Source organism: Tribolium madens, unplaced genomic scaffold (genome assembly GCF_015345945.1).
Source record: "Tribolium madens isolate multiple individuals breed KSU strain unplaced genomic scaffold, Tmad_KSU_1.1 Scaffold_71;HRSCAF=194;Tcas5.2_LG6, whole genome shotgun sequence".
NCBI classification, from domain to species: Eukaryota; Metazoa; Arthropoda; class Insecta; order Coleoptera; family Tenebrionidae; genus Tribolium; species Tribolium madens.
Genome location: NW_025401041.1, coordinates 4,421,022 through 4,442,049, shown reverse-complemented (window position 1 = coordinate 4,442,049; position 21,028 = coordinate 4,421,022). Strand labels below are relative to the sequence as shown.

At 36.6% G+C, this 21,028-nt stretch overlaps 4 protein-coding genes across 4 annotated transcripts; 2 read left to right on the top strand and 2 right to left on the bottom strand.

The window, feature by feature from the left end:
* Nucleotides 1–246: 246 nt before the first annotated feature.
* On the top strand, nucleotides 247–5,287 carry LOC123009185 (trichohyalin). Its single transcript, XM_044405318.1, has 3 exons — nucleotides 247–796; nucleotides 847–5,036; nucleotides 5,086–5,287. Exons 1-3 carry the CDS (start codon nucleotides 655–657, stop codon nucleotides 5,107–5,109), a joined length of 4,356 nt encoding a protein of 1,451 aa, XP_044261253.1. The 5' UTR covers nucleotides 247–654; the 3' UTR covers nucleotides 5,110–5,287.
* Nucleotides 5,288–5,925: 638 nt separating this feature from the next.
* On the bottom strand, nucleotides 5,926–6,759 carry LOC123009193 (actin-related protein 2/3 complex subunit 4). Its single transcript, XM_044405333.1, has one exon. The coding sequence runs from the start codon at nucleotides 6,572–6,574 to the stop codon at nucleotides 6,068–6,070; it is 507 nt and encodes a 168-aa protein (XP_044261268.1). The 5' UTR covers nucleotides 6,575–6,759; the 3' UTR covers nucleotides 5,926–6,067.
* A 70-nt stretch (nucleotides 6,760–6,829) lies between these two features.
* On the top strand, nucleotides 6,830–7,942 carry LOC123009192 (NADH-ubiquinone oxidoreductase subunit 8). Its single transcript, XM_044405332.1, has 4 exons — nucleotides 6,830–6,966; nucleotides 7,060–7,182; nucleotides 7,367–7,581; nucleotides 7,628–7,942. Exons 1-4 carry the CDS (start codon nucleotides 6,927–6,929, stop codon nucleotides 7,886–7,888), a joined length of 639 nt encoding a protein of 212 aa, XP_044261267.1. The 5' UTR covers nucleotides 6,830–6,926; the 3' UTR covers nucleotides 7,889–7,942.
* A 68-nt stretch (nucleotides 7,943–8,010) lies between these two features.
* Nucleotides 8,011–17,695, bottom strand: LOC123009186 (proteoglycan 4-like). The gene is made up of 6 exons (XM_044405319.1): nucleotides 17,654–17,695; nucleotides 13,788–14,434; nucleotides 9,247–11,609; nucleotides 8,649–8,917; nucleotides 8,441–8,592; nucleotides 8,011–8,393 (listed from the first exon to the last, which is right to left on the bottom strand). The coding sequence occupies exons 2-6, from the start codon at nucleotides 14,424–14,426 to the stop codon at nucleotides 8,211–8,213; spliced, it is 3,606 nt and encodes a 1,201-aa protein (XP_044261254.1). The 5' UTR covers nucleotides 14,427–14,434; nucleotides 17,654–17,695; the 3' UTR covers nucleotides 8,011–8,210.
* Between the last annotated feature and the right edge of the window lie 3,333 nt (nucleotides 17,696–21,028).

Sequence of the window (21,028 nt, the reverse complement as noted above, 5' to 3'; positions counted from 1 at the left end):
TCTTTTTTTTTCAAGTTTTATAGCAAATACTTTTTTTTAACAATAATTGTACATTCAAAACTCAAACCATTCACTTATTAAATACAATATACAATTATGTAACTTAACAAACTGTGGCATTATTATATAATAATGAAATTACAAAAAACTCATATTTTTTCAATAAATACCTTCTTCGTAATTTAGTTACTCAAAGTAGGTAAATAATCCTGGAGTAGATTAAATGGTTCACGTGATAAGATCAACCTAATAACTCAAAAAGCGTTTTTTTTACCGTTTAATTGAAACATTGGTATTCAAGCCCCGTAAGTGTTTTTTATTTCTGAACTCGGAGACATAAACAACTTTTATTTAATAATTGCGCAAAGCAAATAAATGTCATAATCCAAGGCTCCAAGGATAAAAGAATCTTGGCCCCACACGATGATTGTAAAAATGCTAGTTTTACAAAAAATCGCATATTAAATACCACTTTCGTGGCATTTGAACACAAAACGTGGAATTTTGCCCCTGAAAATCATAATTTTGCGTTCATTAATAAAAAAATTAAAGTAGGTCCGTTCAATGAGTTTGATTTACCTACTGTCATAAGTTTGACACGTCATTGTGAGGTTATAGGAGTGTTTGTTTATTTTGTTAAAATTCTCTTTGATAATGTTCAAAAAGCTCAAGGAGAAGATAACTGAAGAGGTGAAAAGTTCCCCTCAAAGGTTCCAGCAGTTGACACAGTCTGTGAGCGACAGGTTGCAAAATTCGTCAACTTCCGATGAAAATTTCTTCTCGATAGGAGACGACGGTATGAAATCGTCCCTTGTTGTTGACTCTCCCCTCAAAATAGCGTTTTAGATGCCACACCGTCAAATTCAAGTTTTGAATCAGGTTTTACCAATGTGTCTTTAGTGTCACCTCAGGAAAATAAAATGCGACGTAACTCGAACTCTTCAATCGCTAGCGACGTGTCTTTTTTACCTCGTTACGAGTCCGTGGCCAATATGTATCATTTACAGTCCGATTTGGACATTTCGGCTAGTGAAATTGAAGATAATGCTTCGAATTCCTCCCAATTGGGGCATTTGAGTAAAGAGCAAATTTATTCAGCGTTTCAGAAGGCCCAAATGCGGTACCACAAATACAGGGGGCGCTACACCGACCTAGCCAAACACTATAAAGACCTAGAGCGGGAAAATTCAAAAATGAAGTCAGTATTAGTCGAGACTCAGGACAAGGCAATAAGGCGAGTAACTGAACTGAAAGAGCAATGTGCTCTAGAACAGAAAGCCAAAGCACACTTAGAAAGTGCGTTGAGGGACGAAATCGATGAAAAACAACTCAAAATTGAGTCATTACAAACCAAAATCGAACTCCTCCAAAATGGCCCAAATCACGCCCCAGAAACGGAAAATTCACTCGAAATTGAGAATTTGAACCAACGAATTCAAGAAATGAAAGCCAATTCGATTATTTTCCAAACCAAGGAGCAGGAATACAAGACGAAAATCGCAAATTTAGAAAAAGAAATCGCCCTTTTTGCTGAGCGCGAAAAGGAGAATAATTTGAGTCTAGCTCAGAATAAAATGGAATTGCATAATGAATTGCTAAGTAAAGACGCAGAAATCAGCAATTTGAAGAAAACTCTAGAAACCCTCACAGGCGGAAATGGAAAATTCGACAATCTTCAAACCCAAAATACGAAATTAATTGAAAAAGTTGAAGCCCTAACTCAAAAATGTAACAACTACGAGACTGAATTATTGAAAATGGAACAGCTCAGACTTGAAAATCAGGAAAACACAAAACTGAAGAAAGAATTAGAAGAAACTCGGGAGAAATTGGAGGGGGTGAGAGAAGACGCCAAGAGGAGTCTTTTGAGTCTCGAGACGAAAATCCATCAAAAGCTTGTTAAAGAATTTGAGGAAAAGGAAGAAATGTTGAGGAGTGAATTTAAAAAGAAATTTGAGGAGGTTTCTTCTAGTTCAAGCACTTTAAATCAACTTCAGTTGAATCTTCTTGAAAAAGAGGAAGAAATTAGAAAGTTGAGACAAGTCAATGATGGTATTTTAGAACAATTGACATCAAAAACATCGAAATATGACGATTTGGAGCGAAATCATCTTGAATTGATTGAAGAAAGTGCCACTTTGAGGAGTCAAATAGGAAATTTGGAGAAGGAGTTGGCAACCCTGCAAAATACAAATCAAGCAACAAATTTAAAAATGGGTCATTTGGAGTCAAATGCGAGAGCTTTGGAAGCGGAAAGGGATGATTTGTTACAAGAAAAGAAAAATTTCATGGGGAATTTGGAGGAAGAAAGGAGGATTAATGAAAGGCTAAATTTGGAGGTGGAGCAATTGAGGAGTGATTTGGACGAAGAAAAGAGAAGCAACGGAGAGAAAAACGCAGAAATAACAAGGAAATTCAAAGAAGAAAAGAGAAAAAATGAAGAATTGGAGAAAAAGAAGAATGAATTTGAAAAGAATTTGGAGGAAGAAAGGAAGATTAATGAAAGACTAAATTTGGAGGTGGAGCAATTGAGGAGTGATCTTGCGGAAGAAACGAAAAGCAAAGAAGAGAAGAAGGTTTCAGACAACGATATAGCGAAGAAATTGAAAGAAGAAAAGACTAGAAATGAAGAAACGGCGAAGAAAGTGCAAACGTTACTCAAGTCTTTGGAAGAAGAGAGAAATAAGATTCTAGAATTGGAGGAAAAGAAGAATTATCTAGAACGGAATTTAGAGGAAGAAAGGAGAAGCAAGAAAGGGAAGGAAGAAGAACTGGAAGAGAAAAAGGTTTTCGACGAAGAAATGGCGAAAAAATTGAAAGAAGAAGAGACGAGGAATGAAGAAATGGCAAAGAAAGTACAAACGTTGCTCGAGTCTTTGGAAGAAGAGAAAAGGAAAAATCTGGATTTGGAGGAAAAGAAGAATGATCTAGAACGGAATTTAGAGGAAGAAAGGAGAAGCAAGAAAGGGAAGGAAGAAGAACTGAACGAGAAAAAGATTTTCGACGAAGAAATGGCGAAAAAATTGAAAGAAGAAGAGACGAGAAATGAAGAAACGGCAAAGAAAGTACAAACGTTGCTCGAGTCTTTGGAAGAAGAGAAAAGGAAGAATCTGGATTTGGAGGGAAAGAAGAATGATCTGGAACAGAATTTGGAGGAAGAAAGAAGAAGTACCCAGAGATTAAATTCGGACTTAGAGAACTTGAAACGTCACATTGAAGAAAAGAAGAAAGATTTAGAATCGACTTTAGATGAAGAAAAAGCAAAGTTGCTCCAAAAACTTGAAGAAAGTTCGCGAACTATGAAGCATTTGGAAGAAACCGGTTTGGCTCTTACTGAAGAGCTCAACGAATTGAAGACGAAAAATGAAGAACTTGCAAATGTGACCGAAGAAAGAAATACTTTGTGGAAGAAACTTAGCGATAGTGAAGAAACTAATTCGTTACAAACGTTAAAAATTCAGAATTTGGAGGAAGAATTGAGGAATTTGTTTGCGAATTTAGAAGACGAGCGAAAGAAGAGTATTAGATCGGGTGAAGAACGCGAATCCGTCCTGAGGCAGCAACTGGAGGAAAAAGAAGAAAGTTTGCTGAAGCTCAAGGTGCTTCTTGAAGATAAGGAAAATGATTACATTAGACAATTAGAAAAAAAACAGTCGCAGCTAAAGAAAATTGAAGATCAAACTAATACACAATTAAGTGAAGAAAGGACGAAAGTGGAGGAAGAAAGAGCTCATTTGTTGGAGGAGGTTTCACTATTGAAGAAACTTCTCGAAGAAGCGAATAATAACTTGACGATAAAGGAAGACGAATTGAAGAGAGTTGAAGAAAGTTCGAGTGAAAAAATCGACAAAATGGCGAAAGAAATCGCGAATTATGTTAAAGTCGAAAAAGAATTGTTGTCAAAAATAGAGATTTACGAAAACGATTTGAAGATTAAAAACGAACAAGTTGAAACACTATCAAAGAAAATTGAGGAATATAACGACCTAATTGAAGAACGGAATGAAGATATCTTCAAAATTTTGACCAACTTTTCCGAGCCTTTTAATAATATTCGGCATAACAAAGACAATAAACACTTCAATAATTTAGAACAAAAATTGCAAAATTTTGAAAAAACATTTTCCCTTGAGAGAGAAAATCTCGCGAAAATATTGATTTATTTGAAGCAATTTGAAGAGAAGCATTCCACGATTTCCGGCGAGAAAATGGCTTTAGAGGAAGAAAAGGAAGAATTGTTGAGGCAAATAAACGAATTGAGGAGGCAAATCGTTGAAGTAAACTCCGCCCAAAGTTGTGTGAAGCAATTTGAGGAAGAAATTCTTCGATTGAGGGAAGAAAATGTCCGATTGATGGAAGAACAGGAGAAACTTAAACAAAACGTAATCGAACTCGAGTCAAGAAACAGTCAAGTGGTCTCTGATAGTAATTTTCTGTCGGAAGAAAATCAAGGCTTGCTTTCTGAAATCGAAGAATTGAAATTGAAGAATGAAGAATACGAAACAAAGTACAAAAATTTAGAATTAAAAATTCTGAAACTCGAAAACGAGTTGGCTGAGAGTAATCACAGTCAGTTGGCAGAACTGGAAAGACATTTGAACGAGTTACAACACGAAAAACAATTGCTATTGGAGGAAATTGAGGAATTGAAAACGACGCCCATTAACCTGAATAACAAATCAGATAAAGAGGAAGATTACCTCAAAGAAATTGAAAATTTGAGGACGAAAATCGTTCAATACAAATCAGTAGATTTAACAAATCGAAGCTCGATTGAGTTTTACGAGAATGAATTACAAAAATTAAAAAATCAAAACGAAAAATTAAACCGGAAATTAGACGAGACTCTAGTCACTTTAAATCATTGTTCGGAACTGTCGAATTCGACCGAAATCGAGTATTTGAAAAACGTTTTGTATAATTATATGTTGGGCAAAGAAAGTATGGTCTTGGCGAGGGTTATAGCAGCCGTTTGTAAGTTCGATCCGCAACAAACCGAATTAATTCTTGCAAAGGAACAACAAAAACAAACTTTGGTAAGTTGAGGAATTTGGGGATTTTTCGTTTGTAATGTTGGTGTTTCAGTTGGGCCAGCTGGGGATTCTCTAACAGTAGGGCAACGTTTTTAACTTAGGTGCATTCCGTTTACTCATTACGTACGAACTATTCAGTGATTTTGTCAGTACTAACGCACTTTTTATCGGTTGTGTAAATATTTCGTTGTATCTTATAATATTTATGTAAATTGTTAAATAAACTAAACTTTCGTAATAAAATTTTGATAACCGGTTCTTCTTTTTCCTCCCGATTTCGGGGCTCTTTTTGTTGACAAGTGAGGTAGTGGTGCCAACTAAAACTGATACATAAAAGTTTACTACTTGAAGGTAGGAAATTAGCAAAGAAGTGATTAAAATCAAACTCACTTCTCTAAAAACGCTTTATTGTCAATGTTTTGCTAGTCGTGAATGACGAAATTTTGAAGAGTCGTTTAAGTTTGGTGTTTTTCATATTTGAGATTGGTAATGGTAAAAACCTCGGACAAGTGTTTCAAAAACATTTTTTTAAACTAGTGAAACAGCAAGAAAAGTAATTAAGATCAAACTTATTGCTCTACAAAACGTGTTGGGTAATAATTATTTTACTACGAGTCGTATTAAGGTCGGTGTTTTTTTGTGTTTGAAGTTGGTAGTGGTGGTTGTGACAGAAAGAAAAAAGCTTGCTTGCGTTTTTAAATTAATGAATCGGTGAGAAAAGTAATTAAAATCAAACTTATTTCTATAAAAAACGTTTTAAACGTGTTTTATAATTGTTTAGCTTGCTATGAGTAAGGAGATTTTTACGAGTCGAATGAAATTTGGTGTTTTTTTGTGTTTGAAGTTGGTAGTGGTGCTTGATGGAAAAGCTGGGGTAAGTGTTTGAAAAACGTTTTTTCTTAATAAAATGATCGACTTTATTGGCGAAACAATATAATAAGTAAAAATAGAATTCGTATTTGAAATTAGGAATAAATAAATCTTCCTGTTGGATAAATCTAGAACTTATGTACACTTGGGCGCCTTTTCCCCCCTCAAAACCTTTTCAAAAACTCCTCTGAAACAATTCGAGCCCTCGCATTGACCGCCAACTTCATTTCCGACACCTCCTTATCAATTTCCTCCATGAAATGAATCACAAAATCGACGAGTTTGTGTTTGTACATCTGTTCCGTGTGGAAATTCGTTATGAGGAAACTAATGTCGTATCCCTCGATGGGTTTTCTTCGCAAAACAACGAAATTCTCCGCCCGCATCATCATGAAACGCATAAACTTCTTGCAGAGGATTTTCTCGATTTCGTCCGCTTGTTTCACGGCTATACTGATTCGGACCGAATTCACTGAAGTCTCTATGAACACTTTTTCCTTCTCATTTCGCGAAATCACGACGGGGGTCAACAACAGCTCTTTACTGGACCTAACCTCAACTTCCGGCTTGTTGTGTCTTTCCACCACCTGCGACGAGAAGTTCTCCAAACACATGGCGGCGGTTAAGGTGTGCCGCACCGCCGCCAAATAGGGCCGTAGAGTCGCCGACATCGCCCCGCTTATCACTTATTTGAGCAAAATTACGACTGATAACACCACACCTCTCTGACATACGAGGGGAGGTGCGCAATTGCCGCCAACCGCGAAAACACAAAACAAACGTCAACACAATTCAAGTTTATTCACAAAAAAAAACAATTTCTTATTACCACCAATCAAATTTGATGCCCTAAAGTCGATCAGTACGTAACTAGTTTGCGTTTTTTGATGAATTTTTTTTCAAATATTTAAATTCATTATTTTTCTTTTTTTTGTCCGCTAGAGGGCGGCGTGACATTTGACATTGACGTAAGGTGCGTAATGTCAAAAAAATTACTTTAATTACAAAAAAACGATTAAAATCATGTCTGGTGCCCTTAAATTGTACAGTTTGAGTCGATCAGGTACGTAATTAGTACTTGTGTGTGTTTTTTAATGATTTTTTTGTTGAAATAATTAGAGTCAATTGACATAACCTCAATTTTGTTTCATAACAGTCTCTGGTCGCCCCTCAATTTTTCTACGAGCATGTGGACAAAATCGCTTGAAAAGTACCTCAAAAGGTGACTACATTAACGTAAATCCGGGTGAACCTGGGATGAGTTTGAATGAAGTTTCAGGTGAGTGAAAAATTCGCTAAAAAACAATTACTTTTGATAGTATTTGAGTTTAAGCATATTGTTTACAAATCAGATTAAAGTTTGATTGTAATATAGCACAATTTGCGTATTTAAAAGTTTTTAATTTGAGTTGGTTGTATTATGGGTTGCATACCCACAAGGCGTTTCAATTATTTTTTTTTAGACCGAGCTGCTCAGAAAGTATTTTTCACCGAATTGGTTCGCGGTTTTGGGGTAACACTAGCCCACATTTTTAAGGAACCGGCCACGATTAATTACCCGTTTGAGAAGGGCCCCCTGAGCCCCCGTTTTCGAGGGGAGCATGCCTTAAGACGGTATCCTTCAGGTGAAGAGAGATGTATCGCTTGTAAATTATGTGAGGCGATTTGTCCGGCACAGGTAACACATTTGGTATTTTTTCTACTACTAAAAAATGACATTTAAGGCTATCACTATTGAAGCCGAAGAACGTGCCGATGGTTCGCGGAGAACAACTCGTTATGATATTGATATGACAAAATGTATTTATTGTGGATTTTGCCAAGAAGCGTGTCCTGTGGATGCTATTGTCGAAGGCCCCAATTTTGAGTTCTCGACTGAGACGCATGAGGAGTTGTTGTATAATAAAGAGAAATTGTTGAATAATGGGGATAAGTGGGAGTCGGAAATCGCGGCGAATATCCACGCCGATCATTTGTATCGTTGAGATTGTAAAATAGTACAAGAATTAGTTGGAATAAATTAGTTTAATCGGAAAAAATCTTTGTTTTCTTAAAAGTCTAGTTTATGGTTGCTATGAGTTGGTAAAGGGAATCCCCGAAAACGCCATTTATATTAAAATAATTTTATTTACCATGTTGGTTATAAATATCTAACCTAAATAAGTATTACACTCCTAATTAAATAAAAAATCAAATAATTACAATTAGAATTATATTACACGGTCCAATATGGCAGTTTTTCGATTTTCGATGCTTAACCCTCGTAACTTGATTTCCTCCCTGATTATTAACCTTGTCTTAATCTCACTAATTTTCGAGTTTTTTGAGCTCTGTGATTGGCTTAGCTAGCGTCGATTTGATCCAATCAACGTCGGGGGCTACATAGCCGCCAATCTGGCCTTCTTGTTTACACCCCGTGTCCCACGAGTAGATCCCCGAGAGGGTATACCGACCATCGGTGTTACAAGCCAATGCACTACCATAGTCCACCTAAAAGTAAAAGTTGGCAACAGTGATCACCACGCAGTTGTACCAACCTTGCACTGGTCGATATTCGAGTAGCCACACAGCGTGTTCGGACTGTGATTTCCCACCGCGTGTTGGAATTTGCTCTTTAGAGTCTCTTGACATTGCTGATTATCCATAACATTGACGTTTATCGAATGCATAATCGCACCTTTGGCGTGAACTGAAATTTGATCAAGTCGTCTCAGTCCAGTCACGTGACGTGGTGGGTATACTCACGTTGGAGAATTCTTTTACCCCAACCGGTGGCTATGCAATTTTCGGTTGGGATTTGGTTAGGGGGAGGGAGACACAAAGTCCCGATATTTTTCGATGGCCGGAATTTCTCCTCCAAGACCAGGAGGGCCAAATCGTTGAGGAAGGAACCAGGTTGGTACTGCGGGTGCTGCACCACTACTGCCACCTTTATAATCTGGAAAGGTAGAGGTTCCTCGTCGATGCCCAGCTTCCATTCGCCCCCTTTCACCAAAATGTCACTAGTTTCAAGCCTGGAACAAAATTTTGGTTTTACAAGGTTGGTACTAAATGACAGGACGAAATTAATTTGTGTTGTTTTTTGATCAAAAACGCCTCACCTAACGTAAAAAAATACAAATTTTTTAATTTGGTTTTATTTAATTGTCGTAAAATGGTGTAAAGTGTTTTTTTCAATCCCGAAACAATATTTGAATTTTTGTGTTACAAAGTTGGTAGTAGTGGTTAAAATGACGGGACGAATTCGTTTGTGTTGTGTTATTTTGTTGCTAAAAATGTCTCACCGGAAGTGCAGGTAAGTCAAAAAACACAAAATTTAATTTTTCTATTTAACCTTACTTACCCTTCGACGCAGTGGGCGGCGGTAATGACCGCATTCCGCCTGATTATAGCCCCCCCGCACAAAAGACTGCGATTCGAATCCCTTAAAACCATGGCCTGCCATGGGATTTCGGCGAAATTGACATCAAGGGGCCCCGGGCCTTTCGGGTTGGTGTTTTGGTGTCTTTCCCCACACGTTGGTTGGGGTTGTTGTACGTTTACGTTGATGTTTGAGGCGTCTTGTCGAGGGCCCCCTTTTTCTGATCTGACATTTCTTTGCAAATCTGGTGAATATTGACCGATACTGTCGTCCTCTTTATATTGCCCATCGTCTACCCCATTTACGAGATTCGCAGATGGCCATGGATCTTTATAGTTGGGGTCGCGACAACACTTTCCGATGATACCCGATTCGGTATCTTGACAAACAGTCGTCGGTACTCGGCTCAATTCTTGTTCTTTTGTTAGTACGACTGGTACTGGAGAAATGACCCCTTCTGCGGTACAGTAGATTTCTTGTACGCATTTAAGAGCAGCGGCACATCCCGGTGGAGGGGCTGTGTTGAGTTCACCTTGAAATTGGGTTCGGGGGGTCGTCGGTCGTAAAATAGTACCGTCAAGGTTGGCAGCATCGGAATTCTGGTCACCCTCAGTGGGTTTCTTAGGAGGGGGTACATATTGGTTATCGACATTACTGCTAGAACCACCGGGCCTAGGTGTGGGATAACCGAAAGTTGGGGTCGGTTTGGGGTACTCATAACCGCCAGTTGGTCGTTGAGGTTGAGGTGGCGCTGGAGTGTATTGAGGAATCGAAGGTGACGGGAATTGAGGTATGGATGGAGTTGGTCGGAATGGAGGAGAAGTAGGACGATAAGGAGGTTGCGTGGGACGTGGTTGGGGACTTGGAGTGGGGTATTGGTAACCAGGAGTCGGACTTGGTTGTGGTTGGAATGGAGGAGAAGTGGGGCGTGGTTGAGGAATTGACGGACTTGGTCTAAATGGTGGTGGGGTCGGACGTGGTGGTTGAGGACTAGGACTGGGGTATTGATATCCAGGAGTGGAGCTTGGTTGGGGACTAGGTCTATATGGAGGAGGCGTTGGACGCGGTTGGGGTTGATATGTTGGTCTAGGGGTAGTTTGTTGGGGTATGAACGGACTTGGAGGTCTTGGAGAAGACGGCTGTGGGGGTAAATACTCCCGACTTGTGGTTGGTCTAGAAGTTGAAGGTTGATACGAAGGTTGATAAGGCCTTGGTGTTGTTTGCGGAGGTTGATATGGACGTAATGACGTTTGTGGAGGTTGATAAGGCGGTTGATACGGTTTTGGTGTAGACTGAGGAGGTTGATATGGGGGTTGATACGGTTTTGGTGTTGTTTGAGGAGGTTGATAAGGCGGTTGATACGGTTTTGGTGTAGTCTGAGGAGGTTGATATGGGGGTTGATACGGTTTTGGTGTTGTTTGAGGTGGTTGATAAGGCGGTTGATACGGTTTTGGTGTTGTTTGAGGTGGTTGATACGGTCTTGGTGTTGTTTGAGGAGGTTGATATGGTGGTTGATACGGTCTTGGTGTTGTCTGGGGAGGTTGATATGGTGGTTGATACGGTTTTGGTGTTGTTTGAGGGGGTTGATACGGTCTTGGTGTAGTCTGAGGAGGTTGATATGGCCTTGATGTTGTTTGAGGTGGTTGATATGAGGGTTGATACTGGGTGCTTGGTCTTGAAGTGGGCGAAACTGGGGGCAAATATTCTCTACTTGTAGATGGGGCAGGTCTGTAGGTCGGAGATGGGGTCGGCCTGTATGTTGGAGATGGTGCCGGCGCATACGTTGGAGACGGTGCAGGTCTATACGAGGGAGATGGGGCAGGTCTATAGGTTGGAGATGGGGCAGGCCTATATGTTGGAGATGGGGTAGGCCTATATGTTGGAGATGGGGTCGGGATCGTCGGACTCGGGGGTACGTATTTAGGCGGGGTGGGTCGTGTGACATATTGGTTGTCGATGCTCGATTGTTCGAAGGGTTTTAGTTTAGAAGGGGTAGTTGGGGCGACTGGGGGCAGATAAGCCGGTCCTTGGAAAGTCGATGCGAATCTCACATCGCTGTCAAATTTCGTATCACTATAATCGACTGTGCTTGAAAATACCGAATTGGGGCTCAAGGAGGTATCTCTGATCGATTTTGAGGTACTGGAGCTTGAGTGGTGTCCATGTTCTCCAGCGAAAACTATATCTGGTTGAACATTTAAGGGTTGAACATGGATGAATCCTGGACTGAAACCAGCGCCTCCTGCGAATTTAATCGTTGATTCAGGAACTGAACTCTTTCCAGCTGTGATTTCGTTCAAGTTATTAAGTTGGCAGCAGACTTCCTCGTCGGCACAATAATGCACCTGGAAGTAAAATAAAACGGTCGAATTTCTATCACGAAGTCGTGCATATGGGGGATTTCCGCTGAGTGAAATCACTGGAGAGTTATGCAAGAGTGAGGGACTTGAGCCCTGTCGATCAGTTTTTTTGTTAGATAACTTTGGTTACAAAATTATTGGGCCATCTCAGCATGACGTGCTTGAACTGGCCGACCTCTGAGGAGGGATCAAGAGGTGACACATTTTGAAATAAATCGAAAATTGTGCAATTATTTGCGGGAGTAATTAGTCGCGCGTCGTTAAGGTAATTAATTAAGATCAGTGGCGTCCGATTTGTTTACAGTCCTTCGTTTCATTACGCAAGAAAAGTGATTGATTTTTTTGACGTGCTTCGGCTACTCGTCAATTACGTCACCTCAAATACCAACGTGTTAATTTATCTCATCTAGAAAAAATTATTTCTAATTACCCAATTCGAATTCCATGGGGTTATATCAGAGTATTGTGAATTTCATTTACTTCTGACATTTCGAATTGATTTCGTCACGAGACATCAACATTCAAGGATGATTTTCAGAGAAGTGTTTTGTCGTTTTTTTTTTTAATGGCGCACTGACCGATTTTCGTAGCCTAGATCAGTGATTCGTAGCCGAGGGGACATTGCAGTGGGTGGCAACCCTGCGCAACCTTGCGCCTACTGCATGACTCAAATAGAAAACGGATCCAAGGCGGCCTGGAAATGCCCAAAATTGGACCGTTTTATGGGGCGTTTCAAATGAAAGTGAAGAGTATTTTTGAGATGTGGTGCAATTAAAATTGTGCGATTTAAATGTCATTTCGGTTTAAACAGATTGGGTAAGAAATTGTTTTAAGTGTAATTAAGATAAAAGACGAGATTTCACGTGTGAATCCATCATTTAAACTAGAACATAGTGACCTATGATAAGAGAATGTTTTTCAATAAATGAGCCGTAGGGGAAAAATTTTGACATTTAGTGACTTAAATACCAATTTAAACGGTCTGATTTTGTTTTCAAGGTCAAATCGGTGACAAAATTCATTTTTGGGTTCAAAATAATTTTGTGTATTAATTAAAAAAAATATTCGTGGTGGAGTGATTAATATGAGAACAACTAAAATTCAAATTAATTTCTGTTATGTTTAGCAAAAAATTAATGTTAAATTCTTTATTTACGCATATTTTAAAATGTAAATTTTGAATGAAGAACTTGTCGGAATTTTAATAACCCAGATGTAAACAAAGGAAATAAATATGCTGTGGTGGAATTCCAAGGGTTTTTCCTATTTATTTAACTCTGCTGAAATTGGATAGTTTCAGTGCAAAATAAGTAATAAAACAGGTTCAACAGTTTGTTTTTACTTTTTTTTGAAAAGATGCACAATAAACCGTGGTGGAATTTCAAGGGTTTTCCTATTTGTTATTTTGTCCATTGGCGTAACACCACTTTTTTACTAGAACTAATAACCGTTACTAAGAAATCAATTGAAGAAAAAAATTGTGAAATTGTGAAAATTTATTCAGTGGCGCATCACTTAATTCACTTAAATTATTTATACAGGGTGATTCATAACTGTGTGGTCGTTACAACAAAGTACTTTACTTTTTACAAAACTTGCGTATTTTTTAATACTATAAAATTATGTTTGTAATAGTTTAGAGGTCGGGAAATACGTCATTTCATCCTTTGGTTGGGAAGTGATTTATGTAGAATTGTGTAACTTCAAAATAAATCTAATCTCGCAGTGGGATATTATTGGATCACTTTCATTTATTATCTTTCGCCACTGTGTGTATACAGATCGTGGTGGAATTTTACTTTTGTTTCTCATGTTTGACCAGTGGCGTAGGCACGATGAACAATGAAGTGAAAAAAGTGTGTAAATTGCCGGTAATAAATTCCGAAATATTTATATAACCACATAATAATTTTTTCCTCTCTTAAACGACAATGAAACAACTCTCTTCGCAAACAAAACGGTTACAAACCCAAAGTTCAAGTGACATTACCGGCGATAATTTCAAACAAAACCTCATAATACGTAAAAATAATAAATCTCGTAAATGTTAAATCGATTTCTTCACTTCACTTAAGACATTTTTAACAACCTTGTCCCTCGTATTATTAGCACATTTCTCGCCATTTTGTCACTGATCATGACTTTACAAAATTCGAAACTTACATCACTCCTCGTCTGCAACAATCCTTCGCCATTTTTATTCACCACTCCATTGACGCACAACTTCTTATCAACGCAACCAAATCCGGCCCCCTTACACGCCGTCCCTGGTTTTATGGGATGACTTGTGTCAAATCCGGGTTTTTTCTTCGCTTCCAAAGGATGAGTGGTGGCAAAGCCCGGCTTTTTGAACGGTTGAGCCGGTTGCACCCCCAAAAACCCATCTTGCCCCTTAACAACAGCCTCACCGCCGCCACTGGTTACGACTTTCCCGCTCAAAAACGGGTTTTTTGAAATATCAATTCCACCCTCGTTCACATTAGCGGTGTTTTGTTTAGGGTCGTAGTTACCATTGAGGAAAGGGTTGTGTTTGACGTCGAGGGGTTGGGGCCGGAAGGGTTGGGGGGCGGCGTCGGGATTCACAGGTGTGATGCAGTTGCCTTTAGCGTTGCATTTTTTGTAATAGTCGTAGGCGGCCTTTAGGGGCGAATCGGAGTTCATCCACCAGTATTGACCAGGGGTGGCGAGATGGTTGACGGCTTGGGGGTCGGGGGGGTGCGCCGAACCGTCGAGGACGTGAGACACGTCCGCGAGGGAGGGGGCGAGGATGACTAGTATCCCCACTAGGGATAGTGGAGACATTTTCTTTCCTGAAAAGAAATTTTTTTAAGTTGGCTATGGATGTGAGGGGTTAAGTCAAAAAGTTGTAATTTTTTACATTATTATTGCCAAATTAGCGCAGAATTTTAAATTGATTTTTTATGTAATAAAATCTCCGGAATCCAATTTAGTTTGGAGGTTAATAGCAGTGTCATAAATCGCGTAAAAGCTGAATAGAGAATGATAAATATATAAATGTCAAAATAAGCAAAAATATAAAACAGGTTTTGAATCTGCATTTTTTTCTAGAGATCATAAAAATAAATTTTCACAAAGATTACAAAATCGTAATTAAACATGATTTAAAACAGATTTTTTTTTAATTATTTATCTTTTTAAGATACAGGGTGTTTTCGTAATATAGCGAAAAATTGTAACTACATATTCTGCATCGAAAAATAACACTAACGTATAGTCTATACAGCGCCGTTAAGGATATACAGAGTGATAAAGTTATCAATTACTTTATTTTTACTCTTACCAGTGGCGTGCGAACGGTCAGGTCACGATTTATTTTTATTTTTTTATAATTGTCATTTTTCGATGTAGAATAAATGATTGCAATTTTTTAATGCATTAAGAAAACACCCTGTAGTAAACTTTAAAACTAGAAGTTTTATGAAGAATTGTATGCAGATTTCAGTTAGATATTTATTTTTATTATTTACAATAAGATTTCTTTAATTATTTATCTTCAGAAAATAATACATAATTAATAAAAATTAAAGTGCTACAAAAAGTGTGGTATTTTGTGAATGAGAATTAAAAACTAACAAAAAAATTGAAAGCTACTTTTTTGGAGTCACATTTTTATATTAAACAAATATGTGACACTTATTAAAAACATAAACATAAAAAATCTCTAAGCACGCCACTGGTAAGAGTAAAAATAGAGTAATTTCCGGAAAATAAGCGCTTTAATGGGTCACAAGTCTGTAATTTTTCTTAAAAACAACTCAAGTGATTTTGGGGAAACTAATAGAAATTTTAATTTTTATTATGAAATTTTATCCCCCTATACAGGGTGCGCCAGAACTCGCGCCCCAGAGAAAATTTTAGTAAGGTAAGACAGCAGGAACTCGGAAAAAATGTTTAAAAAATTCTATCTATCAAAAAATTTTAACATTTATTTTTTGACATTTGACATTTTTTTATGTCTATTTAATGATACTGATGATCTTGTATATGTTTTTTTTATAATTATTGCATACAATTCTAAGAAACTGGGTACGTTATATCGACAATTTAGTGGCAAATTCAAAAATGTAACAAAAATTGGGGGGTTTTATGTAGAAAACAAAACTTACTTCTGTATCTTATTTTGGGACATCCTGTATTAAATAAAAATATTTTTGAAATGTGCTTCATTAAAGAACCTATCGTTAAAAAAAATCAAGTCGATAGCTTGAATAAAAAAGTTATGAAGTTTGCACGTACCCCTAGGTCACCCTGTATACATAATAATAATTATACCCTGTATAATTATTAACAAAGGTACACAAATTTTGCTAATAAAAGCCACAAATAACATTAAACAAAGTTACAATTTATAAGATACAGCTTCTTTGCTTCCTCTTCTAATAGCCTGTAGCAAAAAAAAAACTTGAAAAATTATTTTTCCAACAGAAATAAATAGTCAAAGTGCAAAATTTAAACCCTCATAACTTCGAAATTTTTATAGAAAATTTTTTTAACATTTTTTCCATGTTCCTGGGATCTTATCTTATAAGTTCTGGCGCACCCTGTATATCCGTAACGAAGCGTTATAGGACTATCGTTTATTTGACAAATTAGTGTTATTTTATGATGTAGAATATGTGGATGCAATTTTTTTCAATAATAAGAAAACAACCTGTATACTAAAATTAAAAATAAATAAACAAATGACATCAAAAATAATAAAAAACGATCAATTTTCAGTAATAAAAATTGTTCTCAAAAAAATGCGAAGAGTTTTCAGGTTCTACATCGGTTTTTTCATAAATTAAGACTAATTTTTTCAAGTGTTTAATTAAAAAATAATTAATCGTAAATAAAAGAATGAATGTTATGGGAAAAATTAAATTGAAAAGGGTATTCAGGCAATTTGTAAAATTATGTTTTTTAATAAGTACAGAACAAGGTTAAATTTAAAATTCCTCATCGGAGTGTAAAATTTCATTCATTTGTTGCACTTCACTTAGCAAAACATTTTAATGTTTGAATGATTCTTAAAATGAGAAAAAAGACTCTGATGGAGAGGTAGAGAAAGTTCGTGTTGAAGTTCACATTCTGTGGGAAAATTGATTTTATCGCAAATCACACAAGGAATCAACAATTTTTATTATTCAATTTCTTACATAATGTGTGATTTTTTAACTATTTTTAATTCTAATACAATCATTTACTTTGTTGGCATTTCATTTGGAAAAAGCAAACAAATACCTCTCCAATAATCCAACAATTTACGATTACATTCTATCATTACAAGAGAAATTCATGTAAATATGTAATCTTGATAAATAAATTTTCCTTGGCTCTATTATTTATTATTCTAAAAGGTCAATACGGCGATTTACATAACACTACTCTTATTAGCACCATCGAAAATCCAACCAAAAAATCGAAAAATTTTTTAGGACGTGACATTTAACACAACCTCTCCTTTAGATAAATCCTCCACATGTTACTCTAATCAGATATCTCGCAGGCTATTGTTTATTATTTGGTATGTTTTTGCAAAAAGGCCATCCTGGATATGCCAAACAATGGAACAATCACTATTTTCGGTAAATAAAAAGAAAGCAAATTTCTCAATTATCGTCCATTACCGATAGTGTTTTTCTTACAAAATCCATTGCATATCCTATTATGCCAAACAAGATGTTATAAAACACGACGACCTTCGCAAAGTGGCCTACTCTCCCATTTGAATTTTTTCTTTCGAACAAATGGAGCATCTTTGACATTTCAAACTGAAAAAATCCGACATCCGGTTCATGTGTCAAGGCCCAACCACAATATATACAGGGTTGAGCCCAAAAAAAACAGATTTCAACACTAAATGAGGCTTAAACCCAAAAAAACCGATTTTTTGGGAGATTTCAACAGTGGATGAGGCGACGAACCCACAATCACTTGAATATACAGAGTTGAGCAATAAAATTACCCCAACTTGACGTTTCTTAACCTAGGTTTGGTGTTTGCAACGCCGAACCCTCACTACTTACGTAATTCCACAGCACACTTCGCGATCACAATCACACGAAGGAGAGTGACACTGATCCGAGGCGGCTGTAGCTCATCACTTTTATACCTTGCGCATCTTCGTCCCCCCACATTTGGGTCAGTTTCAAGGTCGTAGTGATAAGCTGGCGTCGAAAGTAAAAGTGTGATCGACCGGATTGTTGGAGTGACGTCACTGGTGCAATGTGCCAATCCGGACTTGAGATTTTCCCCATTAGTCACGTGTCAAATGTCAGGTTTTTTGCGAGGTTAAGGTTAAGATTTTTGTAATTTTTCCGATTTTTTTCACCTTCGGTGTGCTTCCGTGTGAAGGCGTCGGTTGGCGCATTCGACGCGCGTCGTAAATTCACGATTTGTTACGCCACTGGTGAGGTTTGGTGGAAATGGGGCGATTCCACCACGGTTTCCGCGGTTATGTAAAAATGGATAATTAAATACTCATTTTCGTGACTAACGTTTGCGGAACTCTTTAAATTGAAGCTATTAAGTCTTTAGCTCGGGAATTATCGATTTATTAATTTCATTATTTATCTCTAAAAGGTTTCTTTAATTGTAATTTTAATTACTCATATGTCATAAAATCTATTATAAATTTTCTTCTAATTGGTAAAAATTGCTAGAAGGTTAATTGGAAGTGTGGGAAATTTACAAATAAACTTTGACGGTTATGTTTGAAGTCCTTGTTTGTCCAATTGCGGACCATTTGTTAGAAAATTGTGTCATAGAAATGACTAAATGATTTATTTGGTATCATGACGGTTATACAATTGTTGCAATTAACAAAACTTTCTTTTAAATTAGGATTAATTTGTTTTACAAGTGATATTTGCAGTGGTGGAATTGTCAGATTTTTTGCAAAAAATAACAACCAGTGGCGTGTCATTTCGTTTTTTATTTAATCCCAAATTCATAAAATGAAAGTTAAATTAACACTTATTTGTCGGTATTAATCTTTCTGACACCAAATGTTTATCAAAATCAACTTGAAAATATTTCTATAGAAAGGTGATTACATTAAAATTTTTTAACGTCATTTCTTATTAGGTATTTCATATTTAGCTATCTGTAATTATTAAAAAACTAAATTTAACACAAAAAAATATCTTTACCCGGGAACTTACTTTTTTTATTAAAAAAGCGATAAAACTTAAATGGAGTATACAGGGTGCTCCCCAGAGAAAAATGCCATATAAGGTAAAATACCAGGAACATGGAAAAAATGTTAAAAAATTTTATCTATAAAAATTTCGAAGTTATGAGGGTTTAAAGTTTGCACTTTGACTCTATTTATTTCTGTTGGAAAAATAATTTTCCAAGTTTTTTTGCTATAGGCTATTAAAAGAGGAAACAAGGAAGCTGTATCCTAAATTGTAACTCAGTTCAATGTTATTTGTGGCAAATAATTATAAAAAACATATACAAGATCATCATTATCCTTAAATACCTAGATATAAAAAAATGTCAAATGTCAAAAAATAAATGTCAAATTTTTTTGACAGATAGAATTTTTTAGGCAATGTTTTCATATTCCTGGTATCTTACCTTACTTGAAAATTTTCTCTGGGGTGCGAGTTCTCGCGCACCTGTATACAGGGTGACCCAGGGGTACGTGCAAGCTTCATAACTTTTTTTCTATACAAGCTATCGACTTGATTTTTTTTCAAACGATAGGTTCCTTAATGAAGTACATTTCAAAAATATTTCTTTTTAATACAGGATGTCCCGAAATAAGATACAAACGTAAGTTTTGTTTTCTAAATAAAAACCCCCAATTTTTGTTACATTTTTGAATTTGCCACTAAATTCTCGATATAACGCATCCAGTTTCTTAGAATTGTATGCAATAGTTTTTGACTTATGTCAATTTATGTGTCAAAATAGCGTCGTGCATAGACCCACTGAAAAAATTCTAACTTCAGAACTATACAAGATAACGTAACCAACTTTTTTCTAGTCGATTCTTTTAGGTTTAGCTCATCTTTAGAGATAAAGGCGAACCTTGAGTCGATGTTCCATCGCCTACTACGATTTTTTGAAAATAACAAATTACAAATGGCAGTAACTTGACCTTTTCAAATACAACACCCTATATTTCATTCATTTTTTCCATGTTCTTAGTATCTTATCTTACTTGAATTTTTTATCTTGGGCGCGAGTTCTGACACACCTGTATTTTGCTATTTGTAATTATTAAAAAACTAAATTTGACTTAGAAACCAAAATTGGACTTACATATTTTTTATTAAAAAAGCGATAAAACTGTTAAATGGAGTATATTTTTCACTTGTAACTCCACCCATTGCTGGTAATTTCCCTTTAATTTTCATTGGTTTGAAAATTAAAGGGAAATGCATTCAACTGTTTTAATGTCATTATTATCTATTGTCGTCCTATTGGTGGTTCGGAAAATGTGATGGGCGGGGCATCGAGAAAGTAGCTCAATAGCCAATCATTTTGTAGTTTAATGTCACACACATTACTGACGCCTGCTTTGATCCGTCATCATTTTTAACGCTATAATAAAATTAGTCATTGATTTTGTTGGTGATTGTACCCAAAATTTAGTTTAAATTTGGGGAAACCAAATTGAGAAATTGGAATTTTTTTCTTGACCTAACCTAATCGCTATTTTTCTTCAATTCGCTTATTTAAAAAAACTTTCGAATTTGCATTTAACTGTTTAATAAGGAATTCAATTTCGACCTGAACCAACTCCTTATACGTTCTAAGAGGTTGTTTACATCGCTGTTTATAGATAAATCGTTACGTCATTTAAATAACATTGTCATGAAAAAAAAACAAAAAATCAATCCTGCTTTTACTCATCAGAAACGTGACTGAAAATCACTGACAGCAGGATTTGCAATTAAACAATTAACAAATTTGGCATTTTTCAAATTCGACCGTGACAATAATAAGAATAGGTCCTGAAAGTGACCCTTGCGTCAGCTAGTTTCCAATTTTGCACAGTTGGTAGCCGAAATTCGATATTCTTACAATGATGATTCACATTTTGGTAAATAATTCGTGTCAAAGGTGGCGTTGTCTGGGTGAGAAAAAATATGACGGAGGTGATTCAAGGTCGGTCTCATCCGCGTTGGCTTTTAATGAGGGGAAAAAGTTCAAGTTCACGTTTTTGGTGGAGTTAAAGATTTGCGCTTTGTTCGATGATGATAATTTATTGAAAAGTGGGCTGGGATTTCGCCCGTTGAATATTTCATTGTGTCATCGTTATGCAACGGTGAAATTTCGAACGATTTTATGGACTCGGTGGAATTTTTTCCGAGTGATAATAAATTTGAGGGAACGGCGATATTATTGTGACTTGTTTCCATATTGATGCTCGATTGATTGCCTTG

Excerpts from the sequence above, each read along its gene's own strand:
- LOC123009193 (XM_044405333.1), bottom strand. The coding sequence starts at position 6,574 with ATGTCGGCGACTCTACGGCCCTATTTGGCGGCGGTGCGGCACACCTTA.
- LOC123009186 (XM_044405319.1), bottom strand. The coding sequence starts at position 14,426 with ATGTCTCCACTATCCCTAGTGGGGATACTAGTCATCCTCGCCCCCTCC. Across the intron at positions 8,918-9,246 it reads GCCGCCCACTGCGTCGAAGG|GCTTGAAACTAGTGACATTT; the intron begins GTAAGTAAGGTT and ends ATTTTGTTCCAG. Across the intron at positions 8,593-8,648 it reads GGGTAAAAGAATTCTCCAAC|TTCACGCCAAAGGTGCGATT; the intron begins GTGAGTATACCC and ends ATCAAATTTCAG.
- LOC123009192 (XM_044405332.1), top strand. The coding sequence starts at position 6,927 with ATGTCTGGTGCCCTTAAATTGTACAGTTTGAGTCGATCAG. Across the intron at positions 6,967-7,059 it reads GTACAGTTTGAGTCGATCAG|TCTCTGGTCGCCCCTCAATT; the intron begins GTACGTAATTAG and ends GTTTCATAACAG. Across the intron at positions 7,183-7,366 it reads GAGTTTGAATGAAGTTTCAG|ACCGAGCTGCTCAGAAAGTA; the intron begins GTGAGTGAAAAA and ends ATTTTTTTTTAG.
- LOC123009185 (XM_044405318.1), top strand. The coding sequence starts at position 655 with ATGTTCAAAAAGCTCAAGGAGAAGATAACTGAAGAGGTGAAAAGTTCC. Across the intron at positions 797-846 it reads CTTCTCGATAGGAGACGACG|ATGCCACACCGTCAAATTCA; the intron begins GTATGAAATCGT and ends ATAGCGTTTTAG. Across the intron at positions 5,037-5,085 it reads AACAACAAAAACAAACTTTG|TTGGGCCAGCTGGGGATTCT; the intron begins GTAAGTTGAGGA and ends TTGGTGTTTCAG.